Genomic DNA, 21,183 nt, shown 5'->3' with positions numbered 1-21,183 from the left:
AAGGATCCAATGAGAGAGCACATGGAATGGTCTCAGATCAGTGCCTAGCACACAGTAGGAGCTTGATAAATGGCAGTTGTCATAACCTCTGCCTCTGGATTCCTTGCTGTCCTTAGCTCCTGTACTTGCTGAGAAATTAAGGCAGTTCTGTTGCCTGCCCTGTTTTTTCTCTTTCTTTCTTTCTCCATATTCCTCATGACTCCCTGCCACACCATCTGTGGGTTCCTTTAAGCTGCAGGCACTCTCGTTCCCATGAGTTGACAGACTCTGGGCACAGAATGAGAGTTATTTGTCCAACAGATAAAACAGCTTTTAAGGGTAGAATCGCTATAAAGCAGCCTGACAGGATCCCACCGGTGGCTACGTGGGGCTAATTTTAAATCAAGTAAATATATTGCTCTCCCTCCTGTCTCCCGCTAGAACATGACTGCAGCAATCAGGATTACGGTCCCTCACTCACAGATGCACTTCTTCTAGAGAATGGACTCTTGTGCCATGGGTCATTTTTCTGCACTGTGTAGAACAGGGGAGAAGGCCACTTTTGTGTGGCAAACATGTGAGTCCATGGTCAATATGGATACCCATTTAACTGGAAGGCACGGAGAACTGGTGGAGGCAGGTGGAAGAGAAAAGAGAGCAGGAACTTAATTTGTATAGACTTCTTACTGCAGCAACGGGCAAAGGAAGCTCTCCTATCATGTTTTCCTAGAGTAGGGACTGGCCTGCTCCCTCCATCCTCTCAATCCACCTCAGCCTCATCATCTGGCCTTTCCCTGTCAGTTGCCAAAACTGCTGATTGTATGGTGGAGCACCGTCAATGACGCATGGCTATGGCCAGCCTGGTCTCTGTGGCGTACAACATATGGCTGCTTCTCCAGAGATGATGTGCTAGCTGTGGGGTGACTTCCATTTCTGCAGCTACAGTTTCTTATCCACAAGGTGGTACCATTTATGCACAGGCACCAGTACCTACCTTCTGGAAGTAGGTGGAAGGTAGTCAGGTGGGCGTGGTGTGTACCACAGTGGGGTTAACACCATCCTGACTGTTTTTGTGGTACATCAGGGTTTGTGGTAAAGAAGTAAAATAAGGACCTATGAGGACCTGGGGAGTTCAGAGGCCTGAGATTTTGTTTAAAAATGGGGAAGGTTGCTACACTGAGTGTTTTGCTTCGGAGACCTACTAGCTCCTTCAAAGAACAGCTGAGGAGACTCAGCCTTGGCTAGTGCATTTGTGGAAGGACCTGGTGCAAGAACCAAATGCACATCTTCTGACTATTGCTTTGAGCTCTTTCTATTAAAAAAAGGGTACCCCAAAGTCACAAAGAAATTCCGTGAGAGACGGGAGAGTCATCCTTAGAGCCTGTTGTCCCACCAGGCTCCACTTCCCAAATGGAATGAGTCCAGCCTGGTGCCCAAAGTACGGGCAGGAAGCCGAGGCTGAGAAACCTACCATTTCCCCTCTCAGACAGTACCAGAGATGTGAAGCAGGGTGGACACCGACATTATGAGGATTGTTATTAAAATAGTAGTGGCTCTCCCTTATGTTCTCTTGTGCATGGTATAATATTGGAGAAGTCACTTCCACATGTCACTTAAACAACCCTTTAAAGGCAGATATTGTTATAACCTGGTTTATAGAACGGTGTTATATAGAAGCCATTTATAGAATAGATGTCTCAAAGCAGAGCTAGACACAGTTATTAATTAAATTCCGTAGTTTTTTTTTAAAAAAAGCAGGCTCCTGATTGTTTACAATTGCACCATTTACTAAAGCATTGCCATGGCCCCAGCCAGAGCTCTGGGGACTCTGGGTCCTCAGCTCTGCTCATGCTGTTGCCACGGAAGCACAGCCCAGACAGCCCCCCTCCCTTATTTAATCTCGATTCGAACAAAAGTGGCTTCATAAGACCACTGCTGAGGGAACAAACAGCCAGTGAGTGACCCTACAGAGAGAACATGCCGAAGCCTGGTGAGGGCCTGTCTGCGCCTTCTGGTCAAGGCTTTACTAATGACCTTGGGATCAGAGAAACCCAGGGACAGCCTGCCTATTCACACCACTCAGCTGGGGGCAGGCAGCATTGCCCTCTGGGAAACTGCTTGTCATTTCCTCAGGGGGTGAGAGGCTGCTTTAAAGATCTCCTAGGATGGATTCCTCTCTGCACTGATGCATCCAAGCTGCAACATCGATTGCATGAATCTACCTAAGGCCAGACTGTAATGCTAGCTACTGCCTGTCACTCCATGGCCACCCGTCCTACACCTTCAGAAAAGACCCAGTGTGGTAGAATTAAGACACGAGGTTGGCGGGTCCTGGTGCCCAGGGAGAAGATGGCTGCTGCTATGTTCCCCTTCCTCATCTCCTGGATGACGTGCTATGGTTGGGCCCCCAGGAACGAAGCTTCCGTGTCCTGATTTCCTTTGGCACGTGAGCCATGTGACTTATCCTTTGCTTTTCCTATGATCAAAGTCAATTAGGCAGTGATCCCCCTCATCTCTCAAGGAGTTTTAAATTGGGCACCTATTACCAGTGGAAGGCTTTTCCCACTGCAACATTTGCTTTTGACAGCGATGAGGTCAGACAACTTGCCCTGGACCCTGCCACACAGATTATCGACTTGTGGTGTTTCCTTGCAAGAGAGAATGCTTGTGAATGAGGGCTGAGAAACCTCACAGGACAGCCTCTGATGTCCTCTTTTATCCTGAGACTATCCTGGCTCCTGCCCTCAGGCATTCCCCACCCTTGGGATCTTCCTGGTTTCTTGCCTTCCTGTCCCCTTCTGTGAATACAACAGATGTGAGGCCCTGTTGTTCTCTGAACTCACCATCCCTGTGTTTGGTTCCATCTTTGACTAGGGAATTTGAGGCAAGTGCAGGCATCATAAGGATGATGACCAGGAAAGTGAAGATGACTGTGATGGTTAGAACCACAGCTGCTGGCTTTAAGCAGAGCCCAGTGCCATGTCAGTGCCTAGACACAGAAAATTCCTGGCCAGTCTGGGCTACCTGTGACCCTGTCTTAAATTGCTCAAATTTTGCTGGCCATGGTTCCCTGCGAGCAGGCACTTGAGGTAGTATCTCTTCAGAAAGACTGGATTTTAGGAGGGCTTTTAATGCCTGTGTAATGTCATGTCTGATAAGCTCTGTTGCTTCTCCCTGCATAGAGGTCTTGCTTTGTGTTGATTCCATGTTCCTCAGCACACCCGTCCAGCCAAAATCCATGCTTTTGGTCTTTGCCTAGAACGTCTACTACCTTGTCAACTTTTAGATGACTCCTCCCCCTTTTCTATTCTGGCTTGTCAAGACAAGGTTTCTCTGTGTATCTCTGACTGTCCTGGAGCTCACTTTGTAGATCAGGCTGGCCTTAAACTCACAGAGATCCACCTGCCTCTGCCTCCCAAGTGCTTAGAGTAAAGGCATGCACTGCCACCATCACCTGATGATTTTACTAATTTTTTTAAGGCTTACTTCTAATATAACCCCTTCCCTTGAGGCTTTTTCCAGGCAAATGGTACCTCTCCCCTGACACTCTGCACTTCTCCCCAGCACTGCCCTAACGGTGCACATTTGTGCTTCCTTCCCCTCTTCCCTTCCATATCCATGCTCAGTGGAGGGGCATGGGGCCAGAGCCAGGCCCCCAGCTCTGGCCTTTACTACAGGGCAACAGCACATTTGTCATGCAACCACTCTGAGCCTTGGTTACTCTCCCCTGCGTCAATCAAAATGATCAAAACCTGTCCTCTGGCTTCTTGTACAGATTAAATTTCATGAGGGTTCCTTAAAATTTATTGAAAACAGTCATTATCACATTGCTTATAAGCGGTTAATGAAATGAAAGCACTCAAATATTCTAATTTGATACAGTCTATGTTTAGTACACAGATGGATGGAAATTTTTCTGTGTGAAACTGTCACCGGGGCCTCAGACCCATACGACTAGGTGCCTGTGCAACACTAATGGACTCAACAGATCTTCTGCCTTAGAGGGCAGTTAGGAGACACAAGATGGTAAAGGAAACTCTACAGTCGACAGAAAAAGAAAATGGTATTTACTCCCAAATTTTCACTGAAGGCCTGTCCCCTCCTACCATCTCCTCTTAACATTCTTGCTGCATGCACAGATGTGTGCAATTGTGTGCACTCATATAGAGACACACACTGACTGAGACACCCAGAACAGAGGAGCGGGGTCTCACTGCAGCATCCCGTGGAAGGTTTGACTGCAGCATCCTATGGGATTGGTTTCCTATGGACGGATAACATTTGGGACATGTGATAGCATGGGGACCAGGACACAATGAATGACCCTGGCATCTGTTCTCCTTCCCACCCCCTCCCTGGAGGCTGTGACCCAATGCTTCACTCTAATAAAGAGGCATCAAGATCTAGCCTCCTGCCATGCACTGACAGGGAGACCTTCTTCATAGGAGAAGGTGGTGTGGTGATGACCTACAAGAACCTGCTAAGCTTGGGAAATAGCAGGACCAGAGGCCCTCAGTGCTGCTGCTGGATAAGTGGTAGGTCAGTCCCAAGGTCTCCCAACAGTGTTCCTACCCAACCCTCAACCCCCATTTGCTCAATTCTGAAGCACTGAGGTTATAAAGCACGTGTTCCAAATACCCTACCTATGATAGACAGACTCACTCTGGCTCGTTCCATAATAAATGCTGCTCTTCTCTTCTTTGAGGAAGTCCCCTCTATAGACCACTCAGGTGAGATGAGAGGGCCCAAGTCCTCCCAGCCCTCAGCCAAGTCCAGAAACCAAATGGAAGATGGCAGCCTGGGAAAAGAGCACCAGCTGTCTCCCTCCCATGGCGAGGTAGGTAGGACTCATTTCCATCTGAAAATTGGAAGTGATGATAAACCTAGCTCATGACTAGTTGGGATTGTTGAGAAGGTCAAATGCAAAAAAAAAAAACCCACAAGAATCATTTGGAGCTGTACCTCCATCTGTGTGGTCACGTGGTGTACTCACAGTTCCTGAGAACTGCTGGCTGGCTGTTTCATTAGGTCCAACACTCTAAAGTGTCTAAGAATGGCTTACGAGAAATCCCCACACAGGAAGGCAAACGTTCCTTGTGTACTGTGTACTCAGGAGTGAGGTACTGGGGATGTCCTCAGAAGTGGGCTCTACAGAGTGATGACTCCTAGGTTCTAGACCCAGCTCTCTGAACTACCGACTGTCACAGCTGAATGAGTGATTTAACCACTTCAGCCTCAATGTCTACCTCAGCCAATGTCTTTGCTAACTATACTTGTGCAAGGAATGCTGCAGAAGGTGATCAGCTCACAGACCTCTCACAAAGGCAAGGCTGATGCTGCATTTGCCTCATAGGCTTCTCCTCCACTGGGGCAGGCAACAGAATCCACCTGTAGTCCCCTTGACTTTTATAACTCTATACCCAGAGTCCTTTGGTGCAACAGATTGAGGCCCAGTGAGGTAAACACAGAAAAGGACATGCAAACAATCCCTCTACAAATGACTGATGTTTCTATCTGCCATGCCCTGACTCTGCATGGTTAGTTCTCACTCCAGAAATCCATTTATATCTTCCCTCTCAATGTCTTCCTTGATTGACAAGCTCTACCTCTTGTAGAAGTTTTAGCTGAACTTCCTTACTGGAATGAATTAGTGTCTCCTGGGGGACCCTACAGAGATGAGGTTCGAAGTCTAGTACCATAGTGCCAATAGCTACCTCGGATTGCCAGGAGATCTTAGCTCATCTGGCTCTCTAGAACCCCCTGAATGACTCAAGGCATTAAGCAGCACACCCAGCTTTGTCAGTCGCAGCCCAGGAGGACCCAGTGAAGCAGGTGGGTCAGTGCCTCTCCTCACTGAGTGTGGGGTGATCCTGCTTACTAATCCCAGGTCACCAAAAGCCAGAGATGGTCCTAGTGTATGGAACCTGAGAGGGTTAAATCTCGAGTGACCCAGCTACAAGACAGTGAGCTCTAGATAAACTCAAAGCCTTGGTGGGTCATGGCTCAAAAGACCACTTAGATATCAATTGATAAATTACCAAAGAGGAAAGCCGGGAGATGACTCACCAAAGTGCTTACTTGGAAGCACAAGGATCAGAGTTTGATTCCTAGAACTCACTGCCCCTCCCTCCAAAAGCCAGGCGGCTACCTCTTGTCATTTCAGCACTGAGCAGGTGGAGATGGGAAGCTCCTGTGGGCTTGCTGGGTACCAGCCTAGCCCCTAGACCAGCGAGAAATGCTATCTCAAAAAAAGATGGATGGTGCCTGAGGAAGAATACCTAAGGTTGTCTTCTGGCCCCCATGTGCTCACATACCCCTACATATGTGTGTACACCCCCTCAAACACACACATACACACACACACGGGGTGGGTTGGGGGGGGAGAGAGACAGAGAGAGAGAGAGAGAGAGAGGAAATCAATACTGATTTTAAAAGCAGGGGCCTGGGATGCAGGTCCAATGGACCAGAAGTCCGCATTGACAGGAAGACTGTATTGTTATCCTTAGAAGGGCAGTCTGTATATGGCCTTGCTGTTTTACTGAGATGAGAAAACAGAGTGGAAGAAAAAGCTCTGTGTGCTTACAACCACTGCTCCCCTCTCTCCTCCACTCTCCTCTGCTGCCTGCTGTGAAGGGCAGTTGAGCTCTCCTTCCAAGCCCGGTCCAAGGCCCCAGTACCCCATGTGACATCCTGATAAGACTGACTTTACCATTACAGATGCCACAAAGTGAAAGAAAGGTGACCGACCAGGGAGACCAGTATCTTCCGTGTAAGTGGACTTAAATTATGTGACCACACAGTAGTGACTCTGGAATAAAAACAAGACTGAAGGAAAAATTCTTTCCAAGAACCCTGGAAATTTGTAAAAGCACAGCTTTTCCACAGTCACTGGGGAAAGCTGCAGGAGCATCATGAGATGCTGCCTCCTGCCCACCACTCTGTGATGCCTCCCCACAGGCCTTGATTGTCTGGGTTGCTGTTATTAAAAGTGAATGCACCCATAAACTTGAGTCTGTCTTTCTTGGGATATTTCCATACTCAGGAGCTGCTTGGCCCATAGATTCAATGTGTCCTGTCTGCCATGGTGCCAGGAGACAGGCTGTCCTTGCTAGTGGCTATTACAAGTAAGTACTGTGTGCCAGCAAGTCACTTTATCCCCAGAATAGCTTGCTAACTGTATTCACAGGCTGGGAGAAAGAGGTTCATCAAGAGCAGGGTTCTTGCAAAAAATTACACAGTAACCAGGAACAGACTAAGGCATGGAGCCCACTAGTCCCACAGAGCCACCTCTGGTCCTCATTCTTCTAGTCCCTCTCCCACCCCATTTCCAGCAGGCATTTCTTTACTCTCATGTGATCTAGACTTTGGATCTTAGATGCACAAAGAGCTTCGGAACCTCTATTCCTTCTGCTCTTGTCCCTCTCTCCCCATCTGGTATCTGCTGGTTCTAGCCTCAGTGTTTTTCCTTCTATCTTTCTGCCAAGAAACTTTGGCCAGACACTTGCTAAGCCTGGACATGAAAGGTTGTGCTGACAGCACAGCTTGATGGGAACAGTTTCTATCTCCATGGAGCTTGCAGCCCAGTGGTGGAGAGCAATAGTCGCCATTCAGTGTCACAGTGATTTAGATGTGACTGTGGACATGACCGCAGGTTACAGGAAGATATATAACCAAGTTGCTGGCCTAGTGTGAGTGTCAAAGGCTTCCTTGAATAATGACATTTTAAGTAGAGATGCTTTTAATTTGAATTTGTTGAGACAATGTCTAGATACGCAGCTCAGGCTGCCTTCAAACTCAGTGTCTTACATCAGCCTCCAGGTTGTTAGAATTATAGTAGTATACTACACACACACATATGGGTATATACTTTATACATATATAGGTATATACTGTATACATGGGTATATACTATGTATAGATATATACCACATATATACATAGGTATATAGTATATATCCATGCCTGGTATAGGTGAGAACCTTGAGAACAAAGAAAAAAGGGGAAATGGTGGCACATAGAACCCTCCAGAATGAAGATCTGCTATCTACTTTGGGTCTCAGAGTCACCTGTGACCCACATTTTCCACTGATATCAGTGACCCAAGATTACATACAAAGCTCCATGTTTACCAGATAGTGAGGAAACTGGATACGTGAGTGGGGCCTGGGATTCAGTCCTATCCTGCAACACTGATCTGTCTGTAACTGACTACCCAGCAATCCCATTATGGAGGCAGAAAGGAGACAGCAGAGACATGAGAATGTCATGGAAGCGTTATGTACAACAAATGAGGATGGCAGTTGTAATGGCAGGAATGTAATAGAGCTAGTGAACCTGACAAGAAAGAGGGGTGAGTGAGTAGTGCTCACAAACACGTACACAAAGAAAATGACCTGTGAGATAAAGAATATCAACCTGGGAATTGACAAAACTATCCTAAGGCGGTGGCTGCTGCACCTAAGGAGGTCAAGTACAACAAACAGAAACTCCAAGAGACACCCAGAGTCCCATCCTCAGAACTCATGTTTTTAAAAAAAAAAAAAAAACACCCCCCCCCCCAAAAAAAACCGACTCATGGTACACACTTGTAATTCTAGCACTTGCGAAGGTGGAAATGGGTGGGTTCCTGGAACTTTCTAGCTGGCCAGTCTAGCCTACTTGGTGAGGTCCTGGCTGATGATAAACAAAAAACAAACCAAAACAAGTGACAGACAGACAGACAGACAGATGGTGCCAGGGGAACTGCACCTCCGTAGACGAGACTCTGCTGTACCAGGAGCTTGAAATACTAAAGCACATCTTACTGCTTTCTCAGCACTTCACCACTTAGAGCTGGGGCATTATTTTAGGTAATCACTGATTTTAAAGCTGTAAATTAATGCCATCTTTACCATACTTTTCACAAACAGTGCCTGGACTGAGAAGGGAAGGGAGGTTTCCAGAGAGCTGAGAGTTTTGAAGGGAGCTGATCATAAAGACGAGGAATTTTCTAGAAGGAGGGAAACGTTCTGTGCTTGGCTCACATGGGTGGTGACAGGTCTCTAGTCTGTCGGAGCTCACAAAATGGCAAAGTGTTCTATGTGCTCATCACATTGCAATAACTGATTTAAGAAGCAAGGACCTTGAGTCTGAGTGGGTGGGAGGGTGAGGGAGACATTCCTGCCTGGCAGTGATACCTCCCTGCTAGTGTTAGGCCCTGAGGTTAATAGTTGGAGCCCCGTGCATTGCTGTGGGAGAGAATCCTAAAAAGTGGGAGGCCGACTCTATCCACCTGCCCTGGAGTTCTCTTCCACCTGTTGTATGCCCTGTGAGGTTTCTCTGGGTGACTCCCTGGAGGCTCTGTCTGTTGCTTGGGTTCTATCAACAAGAGACAGGAGGAATGAGAGAGAGGGAGATTAAAGACATAAAGACCCCTGCCTCCTGATCGCCACCCTGCTGCTGAAGACCATACTGCCTAAGAAGCAGCCTGGCCTCCAGTCTCTGATGATCACCCATGCTCGGGGAAGTATCGAGACCCAGTGACATTAGTTCAGAGCCATGCTGCTCTGTGACTCATGGCGCTTGCTTCTGCAGCTAGCTCCTTTATTACATTATTCTCCAATTAAGAACAAATGAACAGTCAAACACACAAATAAGCAAGCAAGCAAGCAAGCAGAACAACCTACTGCTTGATAATCTTACTGCCAGGAAGATCGCCCCCAAACTGTGCTATTGTGGGGTAGCTCTGCAGGCTGCAAGACTTTCTTTCATGCTGAGCTGAAACATGTTGTGTGAGTCAGGATTTCAGCCAGTCTCTTGTTTGTTCATTTTTATTCCTGCCTTACAAGTAGGAAAGTGAGAGCTTAATGAAGGCAAGGTCTTGCCTGGATAGCAGGGCTAGTCTCTGTGGAGGAATGACACAGACAAGATTACAGGCTTACAGAGTCTGGGCACTTACTCCTCCTCCTACTCCAGATGCCTGTGCATGTGGGCACAGGGGCAAAGGAGAACACCGGGTGTCATGCTCTACCACTGCCCACCTTCCTTCTTTGAGACTGAGTCTCTAACCAACTGTGGAGGTAGGCTGATGGCCAGCACGTCTCAGAGATCCTTCTGTCTCCTCCTCCCGACAGCACTAGGACTACAGGCAAGTGTGCAATTATACCAGGATTTTTCTGTGGATGTTGGGGATCCAAATTCCAGTCCCCATGCTTATACCCAATGGAACATCTCCTAAGATGCTCCCACCATTTTTTACACCCCATGCCTGACTCTGTCCTCTGGAACTACACAGGGTGAGTGCTTGCTGTCTAAGACAGCGTTTTTGACTTGACAGTCTCTAAGCTTTCCTTTTGGGGAGCTGGAAGATATTTGTCTGAAGTCAGTTGAAGAGAGTCTAACCCATAGATGTCTTGCTGTTTGCAATTCCCACAGAGTGGTGTGAAGCATCAATCCTAGAGAGAAAGGCGTCAGTGTAGGACCCTCTATCTTCATCACTTCTTTCCTCTGTGTGAAAGAGCAGTTCTGTGGAATCTTACCCCCATTCTTTAGGCTATAAAGCTAAACCTATGGCTTCTGTCCAAAAGGCTTGATGTAAGGTTGAAAAGAAAGGATAAAAAAATGAGCCTAGCTGCTCACTAATAACACCTAAACTCCAAGTGTAGCAGGACTGTGCTCATGAAACAAATGACATCTGAGCCCAGAGGCTGCATGTTGTGGATAAGGAGCCAGATGTGGATAAGGAATAGGGGAGGGGCTACAATCACCCCAGCTTCCATGGCTAATGCTTTTCTTAGTCTTCTCATGTCCATCTTATTTGTACCTGAATCCCAGGAGGTGAAATGAACATTTCTGTTTCCATGCTTTCGCCCATATGTAGACTATGTAGACTATACATAACAGACTTAAGCATTATGTAAGGTCCTTAATTTCAATAAAACTGTTGTGAGCACAGCTACCTTGTGCTGGGCTCTGAGGAAGATACTTGGCCATGGAATATGCATACTGCAGCTCTTGAGATGAGATGTCTACTGTCCCTTCCTGTGGCATGGCTGCTTCACTGAAGGCCAGTTCATGAGGTGCTATAGTCTGAGCAAGAAATGCCTCCCAAACCATTTGAACTCTTGATCCCCAGCTGGTGGCACCATCTTGGAAGGCTGTGGATCTTTAAGAGTTGGAGCCTTGCTAAAGGAAGTGAGTCACTGGGGGTAGGAATTGAGGGTACATAGCCTGACCCCACTTCCTGCTGCTCACTGTCTGCTATCTGACGATGTCTAAGTTGTAACCATCTGCCTCATATTTTTGCCATTATGCCTTCTGTGCCATGATGGACTGTATCCCTTCTTAAATTATGAGCCCAGATCAACAATTCCTTTCTTAATTGTTTTTGTCAGGTATTCTGCCATAACGATGAGAAGAGTAACAAGCAAATAGGAAGGTGTTAGAGATCTTTAGGAGCCCACATTCTCTGCAAACTGCACTCATCACCCAAGTGCATCTCTACTAACACTTTCCAGATGGCCCCAGAACTAGATGACTCAGGCTCTGCCAGACCCAGAACTGCAATAATGTTCCACTAAGCAAAACTCTCTCAAACGGCCTCTTGAAGAACAGTGATTAAGCTTGGCGACATTCTCACTTACAAACTAAACTATCACCACTTTGAGCCAGAGTTTGTTGAGTTTTTGCAACCCACTTGGTTTCTGGGAGAGGTGAAAACATGACCTAATTAATCAAAAGATTCATCACTGCTTCTGAGCTTGTAGGCATGTCCCAACCAGAGGTGTCTACAGCTCATGTTTGTGATACTACAGGCTCTGGATTTTTTGGTACAATTCCTCTAGGCATGGAATGGGATCATCTATATCCATCAAATCTCAGGTTGAGATAATTGAAGGTCAAGGGGCTGTAATGACATTCTTCCAAGGCCACCAGCAAGGGATGTCTCCTTGATCATTGTGTCTTTTGGCTTAGCTGCAGCCGCTCTATTATTAGTTCTACTATGCCAAAGTAGAAACGAGACTCAATGGCTTATACTCGGAAGAGGGGCACCATGCTTCCATAGAGACATTACAGTGAACTCACCCCACCCTTTAGGGTGGGCCTAGACTTGGTATAGAAGTGCCAGCATTCCAGGGTGCTCTTTGGCCTTCTTTTAAATGGAAAGCCTTTCTCCATCCCTATTTCACAGGCTCTCTGGCCAGATAGGTGCTTGAAGTTTCCTCAAGATCATAAACTGCAGCTCGTCTATTGCCTTTTACACTGTTGTTCAGAAGTGAGAGAAGCTGTTGGCTTTATGTGGATACAGCTAACTGTTAGTGAAGCAAAATCAACTTTTTGTCTTACTTGGAGAAAAGACACTCAGGGGCAGAGGGCGCGCATTTTAGATGACGGTTCCTTTTGTGGCTGCTCTCCTGGAAAAGCTAGACATCCCTACAAATGTTCTCTGACAAGCATCCTGTTTGCTTTCTCAGCTGTTCTAGTGACTAATGCAGGCTGGGAAGCTGGCAGGCTATAGTAAGACAAGATTGGACCAGGTCTTCTCTCAAAAGATAAAGATGTAGATAGTCGGCCTTGTGACAATGACATAAGTAACAACAATATGCAACTTCTCTGGGTGTCCACTCTGTGCTAGATGTGCGTGTGTGAGCTTGTATGCATGAGTGTGTGCATACATATATGTGTGTGTGTGTGTGTGTGTGTGTGTGTGTAGGGCAGGGTAGGTACCCTATATAAACTTTCTTCCTTGAATTTCATGACAACTCTGTGATACAATCACTTGGGCCTCCATTTTACAAACATTGAAGTTTGTAAGTGAGTTGTTGAGGTTTTAAAGTTACAAGTCTAATTTCAGAAGCCAGGCTCTTGAGGGCCATTTGGCACTCATGGTTACTACCTCTTCTGCAGGATGGGCTAATCATGGCATCCATGCCCAGTATAAAAACAATACAGAAATGGGAAGCTAAGTTCCTGAGAGGTTAAGAACAGTATCCAAGCTAACCCTGTGAATCAAGATCATAGGTGGGACCTGAAGGGAGTGTTTATCAACTCAGCATTATCTATTCAAATCCAGGACCTACAGCACCATACCTAAAGGCATACATGCTCTCTGAGATCCCAAGTCTTGGCTGAATGGCAGCTAGGTCATTTACTACCTGTAGGGTCCTGGAAAGTTGTCATGAGCTTTAGATTCTCCATGAAAAAATAATACTGATTTCATAGAATCATTATGAGGGTCCAGAGAGAAGAAGCATTGGATTGGATTTGGCCCAATGCCAGGACCACATTTAAAGTTTTTTTCTCCTCCCCCCCCCCAAAATAACAGAATTATCAAGATTGGAAAGCTACAGCATAAAGGAAAAGACTGAGCTGCAAAGAGTAAAAGCATGTTTTCAAAAGTGTCAGAATGCCTGTGGTTGGGTGAGTCACATCTCTAATTTGACATTATGTGACAGTGAGTGAGCCACTTAAGTTTTGTGGGTCCCAGCCAGGGTCCTCATCTGCAAATGGGGTCCTAACCCACTGGAGTTAGAAGATTTTGATGGAAAAATACAAGTGTTTAAGGTAAAAGTGGGGATGGGGAAGACACAGAACTAACAGCAAGCCATGCTGGGAATGACAGACAGTGAGCACTGACATTTTTCTACACTACATATATATTTGTTTTACTCAAAATTTTTTACTCAAAAATCATTCTAAGAATGATCATGATGCTATGAGAATAAAGCATCGTCTACACGCCATCACCTGTGCATATCTCCATGTTGCAAGCATATTTCTCTAGAAAAGGAAAGGTAAGGTAAACCAGTGAGGATCTGAAAACCATAACAGGAGGGGTCAAGTAGGGTGAACACCCGCATGGCTCCCTGTCTCTGCACGGCTACCTGTCTGAATGGGAGTGTTTGGGAGTAAACAACAAGAGAGCTACATTTATTTCCCTCTTTGAAGACATCACATGACCCTGGCAAGGTCCTCCCTGGGGCATGGAGAGTCTACCCTAGCCAAGTACGGCTTTCTGAAGGAAGTAGGAGGAGATGGCCCAAAGGCAAGTCTCCATGGAGTGTTAACTCCAATTTCTCTATTTTCCCATGAAAATACCAGTAAATATGTCTGAAACGTAAAGGTCACTGGCTGCTCATTTCTCAGCACAGTTCCCAACTCAGAGGCTGGCTGAATGTCAAATAGATCTGTCAGGATCACCATCCAGATATGGCTGCCCTGGGCAGGTATTAGCAGAAGTAGCTTTCTTTCCTGCCCTTTGCATCTGTCTCCCCCTCTGCTGGCAAGATGATGCAATTGTTATCTGGAATCTGATAGGCTGTAGAAAATAATTACAAATGAAAAGGTTATTCATAATTTTTAAATGAGTTAATTAGTAAACCCAGTCAGACTCACTCATTACTGTAATTAATAATTGATTATTCTTGAAATTAAACACAATTTTTCATCAAAAATCTAATTAAATATCTGTGCCTTTTGCCTGTTGATTAGATCAGTTGGTCTGCTGGAAAAGAGTCTTTGTTAAGGATATTTGTGCTTGGCTGAAACAATTAATTTGATTTTTAATAATTGATAGTTCCTTACAAGTTAGTCATCACAATCTGTAATTATGGCCAAGCAAGATGCCCGCGTGCATGCCCATTGCAGCCTTCATCAGCTGGAAGAGGTCAGGCACCAGAGTTGCCATGTCCAGCCCTTGAAGGAAGGGGTGGCTGATTCCCATACCTGCAGTGCATTCACCTGCCTTGCTTAACTCCAGCCTCATAGGCACCCTTGTGGGAAATCAGGGAGCTGACAGAGGGCTGCCCTGTGGGAGAGCTGAGAGTGAAGTCTAGGACTGTTTGATGCTGAGCTTCTTCCCAAGCTCTTGCTAGGTCTATCCACCTGACACTGGGAATGCCTAGGCTTGCCTCTTTGGTATCTTTCTCTGTGTGGTTGCTATGGTCCAGCCTTCTGCTTCTTATCAGAAGCATGCATTTACTCTTAGCAAGGGCATGTTATTAGTGGACTGACTTCCTCTAACTGGAGTCATAAATTCTCTTAATGTTATCTTACATCTACCTCCTTTCTTGTCACACCTACACTGTCATTATTTTAGTCGAAGCCGTCAGATTTTCCTATATTGTCACTAGTTTAGTTGAAGCCATCAGATTTTCTTGACCAGTTCTTTGTAACCACTTTCTAATAGCTCTGGCATCATTGTGGCCTACAACCTAGCTGTGGCCTACTACTGTTGATACATAGATCTTTAGTGGTTCTTCGATTATCTATGCAGTAAGGTGTCCTTTTTTTGCTCCAAGGTGATTATGACAGATCTTACAGTTTACATCATCCCCTGAACCCCATCTGTGTCCAAAACGTATTTCTATTGTCCAAAGAAGTCATGGCACATGTTCTGTTAATCACTCATGATGGCATGGTGATGCCTCTCAAGCCAGGCTCCCTTCACATCCATGGTGACAGCATGCCAGGGGGTTCTTCTTGGTAGAGAGAAGAATTCTGCCTTTCTTGGGTCTCTGCTGATCTATTTTTACTTACTGGCTTACACTGAAAACAATCCCATTTGCTTCCAGCACTCTCTCTGAACTCATTAACATAGGTTCATGGCCCTTTCAGGCTACCACAATGTACCTTCAACTTTGGAAAATTCACCAAGAGCTAAGACAAACCCACTTTAGATGCCTTATTTTTTAAGAGGCTTATTATCGCAGAGGTCAGAGAACCCTCACTGAGTCCACAACTCTTTAGATTAATCTCTTTCCCAGAAGACCAAAGAGGGGAATCAGAAGTAGGAAACCGGATTTTGCTAGAAATGTATCCAAAGAATGCCAAATAGAATCCACCCTGCTGGAGCAGGGCTACAAGTCACAGGACTGAGGACTTTCTTACATACTCTGAGGTTAGGTAGCAAATTCCCAGACAGTGTGGGTCTGGGCCTTTGCTTCTCCCTCAGCCAGCTCTCCACTCACTGGGACCTGCTGCTTCTCATGTAGGATTTGCTTGGCTTCGGACCGTGGTTTCACAATCATGGAAGGTTCTGGCAGTTTCTTTAACCACCCTGCCTAGTGCTCACCTGGAGCTTTTCGGATATTTTCTTTTCCCCCATAGAATTGTCTACCTCCCTGCCTCTCATCCTAGTCACATGGAGCAACAGGAGAGGCTGACCTACCACCCAGTCCTCCTAAGTTGTTAGTTCACCTTCAGTGACTCTGATCTATGACACTCATGTCCCAGACCACGAGCTCAGAGTCCTCGAGGCCTTGTGCCTCAGTGCTAGAGAATTAACACACATAAGGGAGATACTAATATTCCTTCCTGGAGAAGGACAAGAGCACAGAGGAGAGAGTGGAGTGCCTGGAAGAGCTGCCGTTAGGGTGTGTGGCACAGGCCAGACCAGCGCAAGGCTTCTTGGTACAGCCTGTGTACTATGTCTTTGGCAGCCCTGGCTGCTTCCGTTGATGCCCCCTGGCCAAGTGGGAGTCCTGGGGAGCTGCGGGGGGAGGAGGAAATGCTTACCCACAAAGTATGCAAGCAGGATGACGAGCGTAGCTGAGATGAGGATGGCGCTCAGTGCTGCACATTTCCAGTTGCAGTACTTGGAAGGCTTCTTGAGGTTAAAGGCTGGTCGGGAGAAGGTGCTGCGGGGCAGGGGCCGGGGTGGGGGCGAGTACACGGTGCTAGACGTTAAGGGGTACCCTGGGGATGTGGTGCAGAAGAGCGGGGAGGTGCCTCCGGGCTTGAAGAGGAAGTGCCTGTGGATGGAGAGAGGTGGGAAGGTGTCAGGGTCTGCCAGCTAACCAGGCGCCCAGGCCAACCTGCAGGATAGAGGCGCAGAAGGAGCATGCAGAGGAGCCTGGAGAGAGAGAGAGAAAAAGAATCATCACAGGGAAGATGACGGGGTCAGGAAGAGTCACAGACCAGACCACAAACGGGGCACAAGAAGACACGTTCCCACAGAGCACTCAGTGCTACCCACAAGAATACCCACCCGAGGCCGAAGACACTACCCACTCAACAGAGGTTGCCCTGAAGTCCTTTTCCTGGGAACAGTGGAGCTGGGGGTAGGGGCTGAATCTTGGGAAATAAACTCTGTTTCCTAAAGTCATTACAGTAGCTTAGAGGGGGTGTCTAAAGTCCTGGAAGTCTCCTGGAGGTTACTGGGACTTGTTTTTTTTTCCTGTTGCTCTGATACCTGCATTCCAGTGCACATTGATAAGGCATTGGAAGCCCTTCTTTTTAAAATTTTTTTTTTCTGGGGTAGAAGCCAAGCACTCAGTACTAAGGTCTGCCCATGATGGATGGCTGGCATCAATGCCATCACAGCCTTAGGAGCCCAGCTGCCACAGGCAGAGCCCATGTGATAGCTGTGTGGAGGACAGGCTGGAAATTCCATCCTGTAGCCCAGCTGCAGGCTTGAAAATAGCAGAATACGGTCAAAGCACATGGTTATAGCCAAAGGAGGTATTGAGAGGTCCCGCCCCAATGTGGCCTGAACCATGGCCTTAGGAGGGACTTGTGCAAAGCTTGGGTGGACTGCATGACTTGTACCACATAGCCTGTAACCTTAGGACAAACCCACCGCTCCTGGGGTAGAAGACATTCAGACCACAGCGTACACACTCAAGGCCACATAAGACACGGGGCCTGCGCTGTGTTAAAAAAAAAAAAAATTGCTTCGTGAGATGGTTTCCAGGATGGCGAAGGCAGCCGATGAGATGTCGAGAGCTGCATATTAACAAGACTGCTGTTAATATGCTAGGGGTTGGGGGATGGGACATCTCAAGGACACGCTTGCAAAGTTGAACATGGACTTGGGGATGTGCATGCAACATAGGCATCACTTCCCCGAGGCGTTCCCAGGGAAAGGTCTCCGGGGTCTGCATACAAGTGCAGGAGCGACAGGGAGAGCACACACAGAGAAAGAGCATGGGGAGGGGTGCCACCTACCCGTCACTGTAAGCCCCATCATGGCGGGAGGCGCTGAGAATGTCCATCTCAATGAGGTTGTCCTGCAATGTCCCTAGGAATGGCTGCTTGCCTAGGTTTCTACGTACACATGGAGACATGAATGAAGCAATGAGTCATGCATCGATGAAGGGGACAGTATAGAAACAAATGAGAGTGGCTGTTGGGTGCGGCTGTGCATGAGACCAGCAGGGACAAAGGTTCCAGGCAGCAGGTCAGTGTGCAAAGCCACGTGTGCAAGGGATCTACCTGGCACAGAGCATCCAGAGGGAGCACTCTCCATACAAACCCACATGGCTGGAAGCTGTGGACATCCAATGACAGTTCTTACTGAGCAGGACTGGCAGGTGCCCCAGCAGTGGCCTAGGCATATTATATCTATTTTCAAAATAGATGCTATACAAGGAAGTCGGGGTGATCCCACCACAGTAAGGGATGCTACCGGGAGGTGGATGTTCTCGTGGGACTTGCTTAGGTCACCAGAAGCAAGGCTCGAAGCAAGAATTTGAACTTTGTTTATCTGGATCCAAAGCCCAATGTTTTCCTCTATTTGACTCATTCCACATTTACTAAAGCAACATCTGGAAACGCCACCTTGGCTTCTCTGAAGACTAAAATCTCCTGTGGCCCTGCTCTATTACAAAGAGGGAGAACAGTCTGGAGAGTTGTAAACCACCCAGACCCAGCAGAGCCCCAGGGAGTCAGTTGGTGTATTGGAATAGAGCCAAAGGAGCTGTATCTTTCTTAAGTCCCTGTTGATGTGGAGCCTGGTTTGAGTCTCACCATCCCTCAGCTGTGCAAGAACAGGGCAGTAACTTATTAGTAAGGAAGACAGGGAAGGGCTCTTTGTCCGTGGTGGCATTACAGTACTTATGCATTCACCTGACCATACCCCAGAGTGAAGACAGCCACCCTTGTCCTTATGGATCTCAACTGTACCTGCTAGGTGATGCCATTCACCCTCAAGTGCGCTGGAGCCCACTTCCAGCTAGTTTCAGGACTGCTGCTGCCTCCCGATAAGACATGCCAGAGGGAAGAGAAATGGCAGCAAGCCAGCTCTAGGTTCCAGTCCTGCCAAGGAACCCTTCTGCCTCTTACCAGGCCTTAACACAAAACACTCAAGTGGGAGGCCTTTTTATGCCACCTTCCTGATGTGTGACTTTGGGTACAGATCTTAATTTCTCTTAATCATCCTTCCTATACACTGGGCATTATAACAGTATGGTTGCCATGGGGTCAACTGGGATGATACTAAATGCAGCCGTCGCCCTACCCTGTAGCTATCACTCATGGTCTGCTCTTCTAGAGCTCTGTGAGTGACTCATAGCTACTCCCCATCCCCCACTCCTATCAGGCCAGCTCTGTCATCTCCCCTCGAAGCTAGTGGAGCATGGCTCAGAGGAACAATTTTCTGAAGTCGTATCACATGGTGAACAGGTGGCAGAGTTTGTCCTGGAACTGTTACTGGTTAGTGCCCAGAGCTCAGGGCTTCTGCTCCAGAACTCTACACAGTCTACTTTTGCCTATCACCTCTTCAACCTAAGAGAGAGCACCATCTGGAGGTCCCAACATCCCAGTGACAGTGGAGTACAAAGTGACACTGGTTTGTAGCTTGGACATTGATAATGAGGTTCTCGTGGTCCTTGCTCTGTGGAGGGTCACAAAACACAACCTGAGCCCACCACTACCAGCATTTTCTGCCATGAGGCTCCCACAGTGCCTGGGAGGCCTGGGAGACAAGGCAGATTCTGAAATCAAGGCCCCATCTGCATCATTCTGAGAATCTACCAAAGGGTGATCACTACTTACCTACATAACCAGAAGTGAAATATATGGATCCCCTCTCTGCCCTTAACCCTCCCCAGGCCTGACCAGGCCCAAAGATCTTGCAAGTCCTGGTTTGGATTGCTCCCCTGAAGTCATGCTTCTGGCTACAGACACACTGGCTTCCTTGCTTCTCTCAAACAAGCTAAGCCTGAATCATTCTCCTGTAAATATTCCCTTAGATCATATCATTTTCCAGAGCTATGACTTCTTACAGACCCACAGCAGCTCCCCATCTTTATCCCCAGCCACCCCTCACTGACCCTTTGCATTGGTTTAGTACACACACACACACACACACACACACACACACACAGAGTGATGTTGGAGAACATTGTCTGTATAATATGTTTCTTCCTCTTATAATTCCAGTTCTGCAAGGCAGGTGTCCTTTATGTACACCTTGTTACTATGTTCCCAGAGGAGAAAACTGCCTGGTATGTGTATGCAGTCACTAAACACATGTGAGCTTTGTGTTGCTGGGTTCAGGGTATGCAGGAGGGGCCTGCCCGACATATGGCAGACACGCAGTCAGCGCTAGAGACAGCAGCTGCTGGAAGTATCATCATCTCCTCTAGTCTCTTGTTTTAAGAAGGGTTTTTGGTCTCTCTTCATCCTATGTCGCCCACGTCGCAGAGATCCCACAGAGCTGGCTCAGAGGACCTGAGCAGAGTTCTGCTGTCTTCCTGCACAGCCTGTTACTGGGAATGAGGTTCTCGTTCATATTTGGAAGTTTGACAGTAGCCTATATTCTAGAGAGTCCAGCCTGTACCTCACCAAAAATAAACAAATAAGCATGTATTTTTTTAAGAGCCAAGAAATTATTAAAATGTTAATGGTGGGATATTTCAAGTGCTTAGATCAAGAGACTTTTACTTTAAATCTGTGTATCTACGTTTGTTCATGTTCATGTGATGTTAATGTGTGCTAGTGCATGTGAAGGTTGGAGGATAACCTTGGGCGCCGCCCCTGCCCCTTGGGCATCATTCATCTTCTTCTTTCTTTGAGACAGGGTCTGTCACTGGCCCGGAGTTTGCTAATTAGGCTAGGCTGGCTGGCCAGTAAGCCCCAGGGATTCATGTCTCTGTTTTCTCACAGTGGGATTATAGCATGTGCTATCACATCCTGAATTTTTATTTCAGTTCTGGGGATCACACTCATGTCTTCATGCTTAGAAAGTATGTGCCTGACTGACTGAGCTGTCTCTCCAGCCCTATTTTAACTTATTTAAAATAGAAACACGTTTAAACGGGGAGAGAACTGACAACCATCACTTAAAAGCCCAGAGCTGGAGAATGAAAGGACAGACAGGCAGTGGAGCAGGAGGAAGGATTTCTCAAGCTCCACAGTGATGGATCTCCTGGAAGGGCTTCTGACAGCATGCCAACGTGGGCACTGGTCATTGAGGTCACTTCAGAGACACAGCACTTGCTGAAA

General features: G+C 47.1%; 1 protein-coding gene across 17 annotated transcripts in view; it reads right to left on the bottom strand.

The window, feature by feature from the left end:
• Positions 1–21,183, bottom strand: part of Tenm4 (teneurin transmembrane protein 4) — a 702,050-nt gene that overhangs the window by 189,467 nt on the left and 491,400 nt on the right. For 14 of the 17 annotated variants that reach the window (XM_031387401.1, XM_031387403.1, XM_031387408.1 and 11 more), the window contains 2 exons: positions 17,905–18,003; positions 16,474–16,709 (listed from right to left, as the gene is read on the bottom strand). In XM_031387401.1, coding sequence (XP_031243261.1) covers positions 16,474–16,709; positions 17,905–18,003 — 335 coding nt within the window. The remainder of the gene's footprint in view (positions 1–16,473; positions 16,710–17,904; positions 18,004–21,183) is intronic. The other 3 variants (XM_031387397.1, XM_031387411.1, XM_031387406.1) reach the window with 1 other exon arrangement.

Source organism: Mastomys coucha, unplaced genomic scaffold (assembly GCF_008632895.1).
Source record: "Mastomys coucha isolate ucsf_1 unplaced genomic scaffold, UCSF_Mcou_1 pScaffold21, whole genome shotgun sequence".
NCBI classification, from domain to species: Eukaryota; Metazoa; Chordata; class Mammalia; order Rodentia; family Muridae; genus Mastomys; species Mastomys coucha.
Note: the sequence above shows the minus strand (reverse complement) of the source record. Positions and strands in the feature narration are given on the sequence as shown.